This window comes from Natator depressus, chromosome 8 (genome assembly GCF_965152275.1).
Source record: "Natator depressus isolate rNatDep1 chromosome 8, rNatDep2.hap1, whole genome shotgun sequence".
In the NCBI taxonomy this organism is placed as follows: Eukaryota; Metazoa; Chordata; order Testudines; family Cheloniidae; genus Natator; species Natator depressus.
In genome coordinates, this window is record NC_134241.1 from 77483409 (window position 1) to 77499379 (window position 15971).

General features: G+C 40.5%; 2 protein-coding genes across 2 annotated transcripts in view; both read left to right on the top strand.

Annotated features, from left to right (window-relative positions):
- COL24A1 (collagen type XXIV alpha 1 chain) overlaps positions 1-12349 on the top strand; it is a 242407-nt gene extending 230058 nt beyond the window's left edge. The window contains exons 58-60 of the mRNA XM_074961390.1: positions 6813-6922; positions 8562-8777; positions 10420-12349. Coding sequence (XP_074817491.1) covers positions 6813-6922; positions 8562-8777; positions 10420-10566 — 473 coding nt within the window. The 3' untranslated portion in view covers positions 10567-12349. The remainder of the gene's footprint in view (positions 1-6812; positions 6923-8561; positions 8778-10419) is intronic.
- A 2290-nt stretch (positions 12350-14639) lies between these two features.
- ZNHIT6 (zinc finger HIT-type containing 6) overlaps positions 14640-15971 on the top strand; it is a 60568-nt gene continuing 59236 nt past the window's right edge. The window contains exons 1-3 of the mRNA XM_074961391.1: positions 14640-14992; positions 15654-15719; positions 15799-15905. Coding sequence (XP_074817492.1) covers positions 14736-14992; positions 15654-15719; positions 15799-15905 — 430 coding nt within the window. The 5' untranslated portion in view covers positions 14640-14735. The remainder of the gene's footprint in view (positions 14993-15653; positions 15720-15798; positions 15906-15971) is intronic.

The window sequence follows — 15971 nt, forward strand, 5'->3', positions numbered from 1 at the left end:
GATATACACTGATGAAAATCAGGCTTAGAGACTTCTTACTGCCCACACCCAGACTTCTAAGTTTACCTTTTTCATTTGACATTGTGGGTTTGCGTACACTGAAACTGGAAGATTTCAGAGTAGCAGCCGTGTTAGTCTGTATCCGCAAAAAGAAAAGGAATACTTGTGGCACCTTAGAGACTAACAAATAAGCTTTTGTGAGCTACAGCTCACTTCATCGGATGCATTCAGTGGAAAATACAGTGGGGAGATTTATATACACAGAGAACATGAAACCATGGGTGTTACCATACACACTGTAACGAGAGTGATCAGGTAAGGTGAGCTATTACCAGCAGGAGAGCTTTAACCTTTTGTAGTGATAATCAAGGTGGGCCATTTCCAGCAGTTGACAAGAACGTCTGAGGAACATTGGGAGATGGGGAGTATAAACATGGGGAAATAGTTTTACTTTGTGTAATGACCCGTCCACTCCCAGTCTCTATTCAAGCCTAAGTTAATTGTATCCAGTTTGCAAATTAATTCCAGTTCAGCAGTCTCTCATTGGAGTCTGTTTTTGAAGTTTTTTTGTTGAAGAATTGCCACTTTTAGGTCTGTAATCAAGTGACCAAAGAAACTGAAGTGTTCTCCGACTGGTTTTTGAATGTTATCATTGTTGACGTCTGATTTGTGTCGATTTATTCTTTTACGTAGAGACTGTCCACTTTGGCCAATGTACATGGCAGAGGGGCATTGCTGGCACATGATGGCATATATCACATTGGTAGATGTGCAGGTGAATGAGCCTCTGATAGTGTGGTTGATGTGATTAGGCCCTATGATGTTGTCCCCTGAATAGATATGTGGACACAGTTGGCAACGGGCTTTGTTGCAAGGACAGGTTCCTGGGTTAGTGGTTCTGTTGTGTGGTGTGTGGTTGCTGGTGAGTATTTGCTTCTGGTGGCAATTCTTCAACAAAAAGCCTATGCTCAAATAAATTTGTTAGTCTCAAAGGTGCCACACGTACTCCTTTTCTTTTTTCATTGAAAGTTGAGCATCTAGTACCTTTATGCCCCTTTGAAAAGCCCTGCCTTAATCTAGCTACCATAGTATTTCTGCAGCACCTATCACAATATCTCCATATTGTTTACATGTTTACAGTAGGTTATAGATTTATTTTTCAAAAATAAATTTGGGAGGTAATTGGTACTTAGGTATTTAAAATATTTGCTCTAACACTGGATCACTGGCTCCTAACACCATATTCAAAATTGCTTAAACTTCTACAGAAGTGCTCATGGCCATCACTGCTCAAACTAGCACAAATCTATATGCATTTTGCACTAAGTTGATATGAATGTATTGTATATGTAAGGTATGTCTTGTGATGTTAGCATATTTAGTGTTCACTGCTCATACCAACACCCTCAGACTGCAGCTTGACGAAACTGGGCATATTGACATGACTGACTGAAGTGCCCACTCCTGGAAGCTCTTACATGTTTTAATAACTTTATACACATGAACTAGTCCCATTGAACTACTCACATGTATAAAGTTACTCATGTATGCAAGTATACTCACATGTATAAAGTTACTCATGTTTGCAGAATCTGAGCCAGTGGCATCATCTGACTCAATGTGCAGAATCTGAGTTCTGTAATTATCACAGTTTCCTGACAGTATGGATTTGATCCTGCTCCCACTGAAGCCAATTGTATCTTCAAAGGGGAAAGGATTGAGCCCAGTCATTACATAGCATAAGAATAGAGGAAGTAACAGGCTACTAGACAGTGCTTTGGAATGTCCTGTATTATGTTCAAATATGGTGAAAGCAGGCCATATTGTATAGATATGTATAATAATATTTTTATTTTAACACTAAAGTACTTCAGATATAGAGTAAATAAAAAACATGCTGAAAATCTATTTTTTCTAATATTTAGTAACATTTTCACATCTTTTAAATCTAGCTTTGTTATAGAAATAATTTCTCAAATATCTGATCCTGCAACGAACTTTGTGTGGATAAAGGTCTATATTGTTATAATAAAAACTGTGTATAATCAGATATATTGACAACTATTCTATTTGAGGCAATCATTAATCAATAAATCATGACTGGTCATTGAAATGTGACATCAGTAGAAGTATTTCACATACTTCACTGTCTGAGTGTGTTCATTATAAATATCTGCAAATCTTTCCATTAGTATCAGGAATTTCTAAGAGGTAACAATTGTTAAAATAAAAGCAAATATGCAAAAAAGAAATGTATTTAGAGGTAATGGGGACAAAGTACTTATTTTAAAATGTAACCTTATGTAAATTTTAAGGGGAATTATTGTTGTGCCCTTTGATGAGCTAAACAGCATGTAAGAAGCCAGACTTATCAAGTCCCTAAACATTCCTTAAGCTTTTCTGTATTCTTCCTTCACCAGACTTATAGATAGCAACTGTAGGATTTCATTGGCTCTGCAGAAGGTATTTGAGCTAAAATAAATGGGAAATGTAAAAGTATTCAGAACTATTTCTGGTTTCACATTGACAGAGTAACCAGCTCTAAAATACATTCCAGATACTGTTGGAATGTTTTTTGGAGTCTTTACATCCCTGAAGTGTTTAAACAGGAAGGATTAATTTGCTGAAGCATTCTCTGAGCATTCTGTATCAGATACGATACTTCTGGGCCCTACCCAGAAACTAATACAGAAAATTCTTTCCTGGGTATCTGGCTGGTGAATCTTGCCCATATGCTCAGGGTTTAGCTGATCGCCATATCTGGGGTCAGGAAGGAATTTTCCTCCAGGGCAGATTGGAAGAGGCCCTGGAGGTTTTTCGTCTTCCTCTGTAGCATGGGGCACGGGTCACTTCTCTGCTCCTTGAAGTCTTTAAACCACGATTTGAGGACTTCAATAGCTCAGACATAGGTGAGAGGTTTTTCGCAGGAGTGGGTGGGTGAGGTTCTGTGGCCTGCGTTGTGCAGGAGGTCGGTCTAGATGATCATAATGGTCCCTTCTGACCTTGGTATCTATGAATCTATATGCCATCTAAATGGGTAAAATTGTCCAGAGTCAGTCTTTGTCAGAGTCAACTTACTGACTCATACCTGATTGTTATTAGCCAATCGTGAGAGAATTTTCTTCCTATATGTAGACTCTTTATTTTCTGTGGGCCAAGTGCTGGCCCTGAGTAACCAGACTGTGCACTGTGGATAGCTGCAGAGGTCAAGAAGGAAGGTATCTCCCTTCTGAAAATTGTGGAGCAGCAATGGAACAACTGAGACCACTGCAGACAATAGCTCCTACACCCCCTTTGCACATGAGGGAAGGGGAAACAACTGGTGAATCATCAGCCCTTGCCCCAGTTCTGACACTGCCCCGTGCATTAAGGTGCAGGGTGTGCAGACAGCAGGAACCTAGCCCTCCACCCCTTACCCTGCAATGGAGCTGTACTTACCTGTGGTGGTAGGGTTTGCCTGTATGTAGCAAAAGTATTCATTTGCACCATAAATGTATGCATTGGCTTTCACATACTGTAATGATTTAAACATGCATAAACATGTTTAGAAAACTCATGTAAAACAAGACTCTTCCAAGGAGCCTAAGGGAGTTAAGTAGCCAAATCCCAAACAGTTGAGGATTAAAATCTCATTGTCTGTGTCATAGTAGCATGGTAAAAGCAAAGGATAGGAACATCCCTCATGCAGTAAAAAGCCGCAAGAGGCTAAGGGAGAGGAAAATTCAATGAGGTTTCCTAAACAAAGTTGTTCCATCATGGGGGTTTGCCCCCTCACCATGCCCTCTGTGGGTTAGACTCCAAACTCCATGGGTCCTCCAGGATCCACATGAAGCCAGAGCTATTCTCTCAGGCTCTAGAACCCAGGTGTCATTTCATCTTGCCTTCTCAGTTCTTGCTAGTGCATTCCCAGTGGAACTGCACGATCAGAGGTCCAATTGCCCCCAGGACCGCCCTTTGAAAGAGGGGTTTCTGTTACAGAAGGGGCACCACACAAAAGGTAATAGAGCCCCAGGTTATATTATCTTGTCTACGTAATCTCAGTACTTAAAGCACTGGTAAAGAAAGGATGTGCTCAGCCCTCACTGGAAGCCACCCATTCCCGTTGCACTCTCCTGCATGGATCCCAACCACAAGGAGAACCCACCATATGGTCCTAGGAATGGGAGTGGGGAGAATGCTGGAAGAGTGACTGACCTCATCTTCCATGCAGGCTGGGGGAGATTTGCACAAAGGAACCACCATTTGTCGATTCTGGGGCACAGTCTAGTCCATCTTTAACTGCCGCTTAGGAAACATGGAACTAAATTCTGCTTTATTTTAGACTTGTCACTTGCACTGTTTCTTCTCTCACTGACTTTAGTGGGAGTTGCACCAGGATAACAAACAAATAATTGGCCTTAATGTTCTATCCCAAGTATGAAAGCAAACACTAACCAGCATCTTTAAGCACACTACTCACACACATTATAGAGAGGGTCACCTGTGATCTTATCAGCAAAAGTGAAATGAAGATAGGGAAAATAAAAGCATTTTGTGCACTCCAGGCCTTATGTGCAAACAAACAATTTGTTATTTTATGATCTGGCACTTGTACTAATTTCCTGTTCACAGAAATTGATGAGCGTCTATTACCCTAACTATAGAAAAAGGATTTCCTCTCAGAATTAATTTTGAAACAAATCTCTAGCTACTGTATGTGGAGAAGAGGATTCAGCGTTAAGAGCCTGTCAAGGTTCCTCCCCCACTCTGAACTCTAGGGTACAGATGTGGGGACCTGCATGAAAAACCTCTTAAGCTTATCTTTACCAGCTTAGGTCAAAAATTCCCCAAGGTACAAAATATTCCACACTTTTGTCCTTGGATTGGCCGCTACCACCACCAAACAAATACTGGTTACTGGGGAAGAGCTGTTTGGACACGTCTTTCCCCCCAAAATACTTCCCAAAACCTTGCACCCCACTTCCTGGACAAGGTTTGGTAAAAAGCCTCACCAATTTGCCTAGGTGACTACAGACCCAGACCCTTGGATCTTAAGAACAATGAACAATCCTCCCAACACTTGCACCCCCCCTTTCCAGGGAAATGTTGGATAAAAAGCCTCACCAATTTGCATAGGTGACCACAGACCCAAACCCTTGGATCTGAGAACAATGAAAAAGCATTCAGTTTTCTTACAAAAAGACTTTTAATAGAAATAGAAGTAAATAGAAATAAAAAAAAATCCCCCCTGTAAAGTCAGGATGGTAGATACCTTACAGGGTAATTAGATTCAAAACATAGAGAACCCCTCTAGGCAAAAACCTTAAGTTACAAAAAAGATACACGGACAGAAATAGTTATTCTATTCAGCACAATTCTTTTCTCAGCCATTTAAAGAAATCATAATCTAACACGTACCTAGCTAGATTACTTACTAAAAGTTCTAAGGCTTCATTCCTGGTCTATCCCCGGCAAAGACAAAATATAGACAGACACACAAACCCTTTGTTTCTCTCCCTCCTCCCAGCTTTTGAAAGTATCTTGTCTCCTCATTGGTCATTTTGGTCAGGTGCCAGCGAGGTTACCTTTAGCTTCTTAACCCTTTACAGGTGAGAGGAGATTTCCTCTGGCCAGGAGGGATTTTAAAGGGGTTTACCCTTCCCTTTATATTTATGACAGAGCCTAATTTACATCTCCTAGCTGCTGAATAGTCAGTATTATTTATAGAATGAACATTAGTTCCATCAAGGAAATGTAATCTAGAGTGGATAAGAGTGTACCAGTTCTAAGTGTGTAACTGTTAATATAAATGTAAAACTTAAGATATCTTTCTTATAATTCCAAAGCTTAATTTTTTTCTTTTCTCTGTTGGCACAGGCCTTTCGGTACATTTTTCATACTGTATTTTACTTTGAGATTAGTTACAATGTCTGCCATGTATCCAAACCCCCTGTTGTATCCCTCTAGATGGAAAACACACTTAAATAAACTCAAACAATCAAGAGAGAGGGGATTAAACAGAACCCAGATCATAAATACAGATGAGCCGTGCCGTACATCAAATACAGATTAGCTGTGCTCAGAGGCAGTGATTATGACTTTGTCAGAGTAACAGGGTGGCAGGAGCTATGATCCAGCATAGGAATGCTGGGCTCTTCTGCTGACCACTCTGTTAGAGCCCTGCATAAAGCTGCAGAATAACTTGTACCAATTCATGATGGCAGGTTCTGCTTAATAACTCCACCAAGATGTGAGAGCTGCCAGTGAACCTCTGGTCAGAGGAAACTGAGGATAGGGACATGGAGGAACTAGCCAGACTTGGGATGAGAACTTAGGCTTATGTTCGTGTTTTGGTATTATTTGAATAAAGCCAAATCCCAGGAAGAGGAGTATGTCTGACCACCTATAGCATGCATAGATTTTGTTGGGAGCAGACCATCTGCTCACACTCAGTATTTAGTATTGGAAACAAAGGACAGAGTTGAAAATCCCAAACTGGTATAAAAGCCATAGAAAAGGTAAACAGCAGGGAATATAGTTATTGATGACATGACAGTAATGTGGAGGCTTTGTGGGTTTTGGGGGTTTTTTTGGCTTTGCTTTAGCTTAACATCAAATATTTGGTGCTAAATTCAGATCACCTACATTGGGCATAAACCCAGAGTAATTCCAATGAGGCTAGCCTGTTATGTTCTTTAGTGATGCCATAGGAGGTCAAGCTGCAGTAATAATACTTCTAACATTTGCCAAAAATTATGGAAATTTTATTCAGAAAATTGTTTAACAGCAATTATATCTTTTTTTACCTTTTATCTGGGATTATAAATTGATAGGAAAATACTGGATTGACCCAAATATCGGATGTCCTTCTGATGCCATTGAGGTTTTCTGCAACTTCACTGCTGGTGGCCAGACATGTGTATCACCTGTATCTGTGACAAAGGTATGCATTGCTTCTCATTAGGATATGTTTCTATGCTTAAACTCTGAATAAGTGAACACTGACCCACCCAATATATGCTGGCATGTCAGATTTCTCAGTGCTAACCAGCTTTATTTCACCATAAATTAGATCTGTGTTCCTCTGTTTCATTTGATTATGTGTTTCTTTTCATATATGTCTCTATGTGACTACCTTTATGGGCCTCTCTTTAATCTGTCTATAATATTTTAAATGCCCCATACCTGTACTGCGCACTGTAGTCATTAAAATGTGAATTGACATCAGGGTCTCTGCTCTTGAACATGTCACCGAAGTATTCAGTACAAACTGGTTTTCTTTTAATTTCACTAAATGCATCCTAACATCTATTTACATTTAGACTGCAAGCCTTTTTTGAATGGGGACTTGATTTTCTGTGGAGTTTTACCTATTTACTTTAACTGAACTGTACTGTACCACATCTGTAGGGCTGTGGGCCCGATTGCCCATGGGAGGAAAAAGCCAAGTGTTTCCCCTCATTGGGTTTCTCCCACATTGTTATTCAGGTTGGGCCCTCCCATTCCAATAAAATGAGTCATGGTTCTGCCCCATACTCCATAGAGCCCCCTGGGATGCTGTCTATGTGGAGCACCTGTGTCCTTTATGCCAACTGTATCTCCAGAACATCCTACTCTCCCTGCCAATCAGCACAGCTCCACTGGAGGATCCACATGAGCAAGGGCCCCCCCAGCCATTGCTTCCCCCAGTATCCCTCTTCAAGGGCATTTCCCCATTATGGAGGGCACCACAGAAATGTATTATATTTTCAAGGCTTAGTCCTCGCCCAGCATGCACCACCTACTAACTGCCCAGTCCCTGCCCTCTCTCTTCTAGGCAGATTCCAATCCTGGGGAGAGTCCTTCACAAGGCCTGGAGGATGGTGCAGCACAGTCAACTGACACCTCTCTGATTAGGAGGGGTGAGATCTGTGCACAGAGGGTCTCCTGTGTGTCCAGATTTAGGGGGCATAGGTTGGCCCTCTATATATAATTCTTCTTGCAAATATGTATTAAGAATAAAGCAAGAAAAATTACATTTTCCATATATAGCTCAATGTATATCGCCTCTCTCTCTCTGTCTTGCAGTATCTCAGGTTATTAATAAAATCTAGGTGTTGAGAGGCAGACCAATATAATGGACTGAAAACAAGACCGGGAGCAAAGAACTTCTGAACTCTGATCCAAACTCTCACTTCTTTCTGTGCATATCTTCCTTTGAATCACTTAACCGTTCTTTGAATCAGTTTCCTATCTGCAAAATAAGGATATCTACCTACCTACATTTCAGGGGTGTCCTGAGAATTAATTAATTTTATAACAAGCTTTGAAAATGTAAGTTATACAAGTGTATATACTTGTATACAATTGTATTAATTCATTATGATGATTATGGGATTCCACTCTTGTGTATATATATACACACACCTGAGAAGTCTTCTGAAGAAAGCAGGAGACACATGCATTTTGGTTTGTCAACCAAATTAACTGGTACAGTTAATATCCCCTATAAGTGCTGTATTTATATTGCCAAAATCTTTCTGATTGTTGGCCATTGAGCATGATACAACTGTTATGTCTAACAACGCATTTTTGTAAACTAGTTGGAGTTTGGAGTTGGAAAAGTGCAGATGAACTTTCTTCATTTACTGAGCTCAGAAGCAACCCATACCATCACCGTTCACTGTCTGAACACACCAGTGTGGGGAACAAATGAGGAAGATGCTCAGAAAACATCTGTTAGCTTCAAAGGCTGGAATGGTCAAACGTTTGAAGCAAATACACTACTTGAACCAAAGGTGCTTACAGACGAATGCATGGTAAATACATTTTGGCGTTATTAAATTAATAACAACAAATATAAGCTTTGGGCATTTATTTTTCCTTCTATCATTACAAGAGTCATTTAGATTTTCATAACATGAAGCACACTTCTCATTTTGTTTAGCAAGTCTCTCCATCTGTTGACCATTTTATATTAAATTCAAGATATATCCAAATGCTAAGAGCAATTGCAGTTATGCAGGGAATCTGTCTTTGCTCTTAGCATCAGACTCAGTGGACCCTGCTTGTTAATGCTACCAGAACCTGAGAGGTGACAGGACCCTCTCTTCGGAGGCAACTTAGGGTAGGTACATGGAGGTTCTTCAGGAAATCCTGTAACAGCAGGCATGGGTGAAAGCTTAGGCTGAGCTATATATTCTGATGATGTTATCTGAATAAAACCAAACTGCTGGAAGAGGGCAAGTTCATTACAGGCTAGAAGTTAATCTTTTGATGACTGAATGTCATTAACTTCACTAGTTACAGGACAATTGTCTACTTATGTAATAAACTGATGATGGACAAACTTTCATTAGCTAAAATAAATTTTTTTGAACTTGGAAAAATCTGAAAAATCTAATAAACTTCCAATAATTATTAGATCAACTCCATTAACAGGCAAGATGTTGCCTTTACCACTGACTCTTGTAGCAATATATTTTTATTACAGAGAACCTAAAATATCCAATTCTATACTGTGCTAAAGAGAACAAAGGACTTAGCCTTATCCTATCATCATTCCAGGGATGGAACTCTTTCAGATTCACTGGGAGATCTGTGTACAGACAGATGGTATGACGACAGGTGCTTTTCAAACTGGAAACTATTAAGTGGGTATAAAATGTTACCAGATCAGAATTTTCAACACACTTAGACCTGTAGCACTGTGCACTGGTATAAATTACTGCAAAAAGTGAAAAGCAGTGAAGAATCAGGCCCTATATTTATAGAAGTACATCAGATTTGGGTTTTTGTTCTGGAAGAAGGTAAGACATGCAGTGATGGCTATTGAAAAGTGTAGTTTTTCTGTGAGATTCTATGAGATCTCTCTCTCTCTCTTCAGGAAACTATGTACTGTACAGATTTCCTGCAGAATCTCACTTATCCCTTCCTGCAGGGATTTCACTTTTCAACGGTCTCCACTGTACCTCCTGCTTTGACTGGTTGGGCAAGAAAGGAGTGACTGCAAACATCAAGACTCCCACATCCCCAAACAGTGTTATACTGTTATTTTATATTTTTATAAGGTAACAGTTTTTATTGAGATTTTCTAAAAATTAAAATAACCAAACAAGTTCATGACAAAAAATGGAGCTGATTTCCCCATAACTCCTAAGAATGCATATTAAATCCAAGCAGAAGCCTAGGCAATATAGAAATGTATTAGTCTCATAGTTCAAGCCCTCATCAAGCTTTATAGCAAGTTAGAATTTTGACAGATGTTCTTTCTTCAATGGATTGGGAGATGGTCCTTGGGGGGGAGGGGGGGGGGGAATCACACAAATGTTACATGCATTGACAAGAGAATAGATCTCTCATTTGCTTCTCTGGTTCCTTGAGTTCTAGATTCTCTCTGTGTTTTGAAATTGATATAGTTTGATATGTATTTAATACTCTCTCTAATTCCATGAACTGCAGATACAAGATGGCAGCTGGCATAAGACAGAGTTCCTTTTTCACACTCAGGACACTACTGACCTTCCGGTTGTTCAAGTGCATACGTTTCCTCATCTCAAACCAGGACAACAGCAATACATAGAAAGTGGTTCAGTGTGCTTTCTCTAAGCTTCCTGACCTGACTCTGGTTTCTCACAACACCATGGAACTTTTGCACAGAAAAAGCATCTTTTAAAAACAAAAATGAATTAAAGATTAAATCATTATGAAACTGTGGAAGAATTTTAAAGCAAATTGTTGGTTATATCTTAAAGAATCTCAGGAAGAAAAAGACTTCCTCCTAAGAAGGAGAAATGGCATTTTAAAAAAGAGACTATGACGACATTGCTAAAGTATTTAATTTTTTTAAATATTGGTTGGTGCTTTCTTGTATATTTCCCTGGAACTGAGAACTATATATCTAAACATAAAATTCTTCAGGACCTCTAGTATTCTGAATAACCTATTTAACAGCACTGTACAAGATATCCTAAGGAAAGCTGGAGACATACAGTAGTAAGGAGCAATACTGGCTAATGCTCCCAAATGTGCAATAGCTTGTGTATGAGAATGAATTATGCCACAGTACAATAAGTTGTCTTTTCTTAAACACTAAGTTGTATTATAGTCCTTTTGGACACATACATCTTAACAGATGGTACACTACCTCTTACGTGTTTCCTGTTTGTATTTCTGGTGCTCTTTATAACACAAGGTGCTTGTGGCTTTAGTAGAGATTATTTGATTCCCTTTTTCTCTTGCAGACTGTATGTGCTGGTTACATCAAGATATGTTTCTGTTGTAAAAGTACTTACCTTAAATTGTTTGGATACATACTTCATTACAAGTAAAAACATTATTTATGTGAAATTCTTAATTAAAATGTTTTTGTTTATTCTTGTGGAAGTGATATACCAGACAGCACATTGTATATGGTGCTTATAGGCAGGCCAGCTAATTATTAGCCATTGTAAAGATTGTTGTAGAAGAGCTACATACAGTAGTTTTGGGGTTTAGTTTCTGGACTGCAGTTAACTATTTTAAACACCCAATAGCATCTAAGATGATGTACTGTGTATATGTTTTGTAACTTGTTGAAAAATTTAATACAGCATATGTTTTGAATGACTAAGTTATAATCATAATTATTTCAGTAACTTAGAAATTCCATTTGTTTGCAATATTACTAGACACTGTTTCACACTTTTATTTTGAGTCTAAAAGTATTTGACCCTCAGCTGTTGAACAAAATACACTTTTATCATTAAGACAAAACATTTACTCTAAAAGGTTTGCAAACTGCTTGCCTATATCTATTGTCAAAGCAGTGTTTGTACAGTAATACAGAGCAAAATTATACCTCATATTTGGGGGGAGGGAGAGTGTTCAAACAGCAATTCATTTAAATCATCTTTATCCACAGTAAGTCACGCTTACTCATCTATAATAAAATGTGCTTCAAAAATAACTGTTTATCTTTTATAATTTTGATTCCCTTTCCTTGTATTGTTCATTTTCAGCAACCATGAAAAGGCTGTACAGAGTCTCTTATTTGGTAAATATTTGTATTAGGAAGGGAAACACATGCATATTTGTGGTGTTACAGGATATTGCACAAATGACAGAACATTTCCTTATACAAGACAAATGTGTAGAATCTCCAATTCTAAAGCTGGGGCTGAAGTAGTATTTTTTCCTCAAATTATGGATTTCTTTAAAGTGCGCATATTCTTTGAGTAATCTAAAGAAGCAACTCAAGCTATAGAATGATAAATTAAGGGGAAAAAAGAGAAAAGAAGAGTTGGTTCAGAGAAGATTTTTCATTGTCATTTCAGCATTTAAAGGCAATGTTACCTATGATAGTTAACAATTTCACATGTGTTCTTAGTTTGACTTTCCATTGAGATCATGTTACATCCATTTGTTTTTGTAAGAATGCTAACTTTTTTATCCTTTTATCAACCTTATTCTCATTTTCACTTAATTTTTTAATGTTTAATGCATTTTTAATGCTTGTATCTCATAAGGACAGTGGTGTGTTAAAAACAATCATCTTTAAATAGTAAGAAGTTACTTAAAAGTAAATGTGTATATTCTTTATATTAGCATATATATGCATTCCTGAATCTTATAGCTGATGATCTAAAATGGTTATTCTACATCAATAAAATTGGAGGGGGAGAGAGTGAGAAACCCTAATGAGCCACTTTAGTGGCCCATCCTACACAGTTCAATCCAGATAAGAAGGTTAAATCACTACTACTTTTGATTATAATACTTTAAATTGCGCTAGGTAACACAGGATCAGTCCAGCCAAGCAACTTGATGCTCTTGTGAACCCCTCCTCCCCAAACATCATTAAAATAAAGGAATGTGTAATAGTTTTAAGTTTTCATTAAGAAAGAGCGTGTCTTGTGCCAAAAATGTCTTCAATATATTTCTAACAACATAAAAAGTGAGACAGAACCTCTACTTTGTTTTAAGCTTTGCTAAGCAACTTACCAGCTTACGTAAAGTATTGCCTCTCTTGACTAGTCAGCAGTGACTGACTGACCAAATAGATATTTTCTGTATCTAACATCTGTAACCAAATATAACAAATAGAATATGAGAAAAGGTAAACATTTAAAGTGCAGTACTACTCTGAAAAGTAGCTGTGAAAATGGCATTGTGGCGCTCTAGCTGATTTTTGTATCACATTTGTTCATTTACAAAAAATAAGAGGGTTTCTGTCACCTGGGCAAACCCAAACACACTCTGCTCTACTGCAGCCTGAATTTTCAAGCTGGATAGTTTCTGATGTGTGTCACACAGATTCTGTAGGCCAACAGCTGCTTTAAGTTACACATACACAACCCGATTGTCCTCAAATTCTGTCCTTAGCTACACCTCTGCAAAGGTAGGAAACAAAGAATCAGACCCAAAATAATACCTATTTAATAGGTTTAAATAATGCCTATAACCAAATGACACCTCATGAAGAGAAACACATAGGAGAGGGGGGGAAAAATACAGTGTGTATCTGGGTGAGGGGTGCATGCCACCTCATCAACATGAGAAAGAAATCAGCATAACTATTAGGCAAGGGATTTGTTGCAAATGGAAACCCAACCCTTGCAGATCTCCACCCAGACTTGGAAATGTTTACACAACCACCATCAACCTACTCTACCATGGGAGGAGAGCCTGCTCCCACAGCAGTTGCACAAATAGCCCATGCATTAATGCTGGTCTAAGTGGCAGGGAACTTGAAGAAAACCTGCTCTGATAGGAACTACATTAATCCATTCTGGCATGCTGCCTGCTAGCCTGTAAACCCCTATCAATACAAAGGGTGTTCTCTAGGTTTAGGGGGAGAATGCCATAAAGCAGGGTGGGTTTCCACCCCCTTGCCCACATAAATGGAGGGATACACTAGTCGATATTTAGGAATTTAATCCCAGACCAAGTGAGCTAAGTAGGCTGTTTATCAATGATCATTAACATTCTAAGGCCTAGGTAGCCACCTTTGCCATTTAGGCCTCACTAGCCAGACGGGAATCTATGGCCCAACAGACAGAGTGTAACATATGCTCTCCTAGAGTCATTGAGCTTCATGCTGCAATCAGTCAAACCATTTAGCTGCACTAAAATCAATGGGGTTACTCTGGATTTACTATGTGTAGAATTTGGACCATTATCCCTAAATATCAAACTCCAGCCAGAAAAGTAACAGCTCTTAATTAGGTCTAAGAATTTTCCAAATAGCCAGCAGGGTTTAGATTAGTGCAACAGCACAGCCCACACACAGTGACCAGATTTTTAAAACAAACAAACAAAAACTCACTGGTTATAGGAAAAATTAAAAAGCTAAAGCAATTTAATCCCCAGCGTGCCCATTGTATACCAGGGATATTTCCCAATCAGAGGAAACCACACGTGCAACAGTGAAATGAACCTCTGTATCCTCTCAGGGAGGTGATCACTAAGTGCCCTGGGCTCCAGGCTTAGGACTGCGTGAAACTTAATGGCACAACCTGCCCCATCGAGGACCACAGCCCCCCCGGGTGAATTGAGGTGAATTGTTAACCTCCAAGTGCAGCCTCGGGCCCAGCCAGGGATGGGCGGGGCTATGAACGGTTAAACAGCTCTGCGTGGGAATGTGTCAGTGACACCGGCCGCGGCCCCGCCCCAGCCCCCAACGGGAGGAGGATGGAGAGGCCCCGGCCCACCAATGGGAGCGGCTTGGGCACGAGGGGGCAAAGCTGCCCCCCCGCACTGGAGCAGGCTGGGGGGATGAGGGGGGTTTCCAGGTCGCCATGGGAACAGCGGCGCTCTCCCAAGCAGCCGCCAGAGGGCGGTCACCCGCCGCCATCCCGCAGCGCAGCCGCAAAGCGCCGCCACTCGGAAGGAACGCGGCCCACGTGGGCCCTGGCGGAGTGTGTGCAGCTGGAACACGGATGGAGGAGGAGGGAGCCGGGGTGGCGAGCGGGCCGGCGGGGAGCCCTGAGGGGCCCGGCACGGAGACGGGGAGCCCGGAGCTGGCCTGCGGCAAGCGGAAGATGGCGCTGCACAGGTAGGAGCAGCCCGGGGCCTCGGCTCCGCAGACCCACGTTCGCCCGTCGGGCGGGGTGTCCCGTTCCTCCCTTTCCGAGGCCTGGGGGCAGCTGCGGCGCCGCCGGTATCACCCTCGGGCCGGGGGCAGGCTGCCCTGTGCTTTCTCCTCTCGAGGGGACACGGCGGGAGGGTGTCACCGTTGCCCCGGCCCTCAGCTCTCGCGGGCGGAGCGAGCGTTGCCCTCTCGTCCGTCACTGGTTGGCCTTTTCCTCGGAGGCGGGCTAATGGACGACAGCCAATGAGTGTCCCTCTTTGACTCTGAGTGGCAGTTTGGGCCCAGACCCTCGAAGGTATTTACATAGTTAGCGCCCATCCATTTGAATAGGAGTTAAGCACCTAAGAGCTGGCTGTTGATTCCTCGTTTCCCTTCGTCTCTAGAAAAATCTGCCCCTGTATTGATCTGTGGCTCACCCTATGAAAATGTTTGGAAACTACTTGCTTTGCTGAGGCATCCGTATTTCCTTTCCCTGCCTTCAAGCTTCAGTGATCGTTTCTCAGAATTATGACCCATGCTTAGTTAAATGTAAAGAAAACCTGCCTTTTAAGTACAAATGCATCTGTTCTTTTCCAACACAAATGCACTACTTTAATGAAAATGTAATGCTTTTTTTTTCTTTCAGATGTGAAACCTGTAGTGGAGAGGAAGCAAAGTACAGGTGTCCACGTTGCATGAAATACTCATGCAGGTATATACAATTTGAATTGTCTCTTGTTTGTTTTCTTAAATGCTAGAGACAGGATGCTCATTTTTCTCTTTACTTTCAGTTTGGCATGTGTGAAGAAGCACAAAACTGCACTAAGTTGTAATGGAATCAGAGAAAAGGCAGCATTTGTCTCCATAAATGAGTTTAGTGAGTTGAATCTCCTAAGTGGTAAGAATTTCTCTATGTAAACTTCACCCCGTCTTCTTTTTTAAGCCAGCATTAAACTTTTCTTCC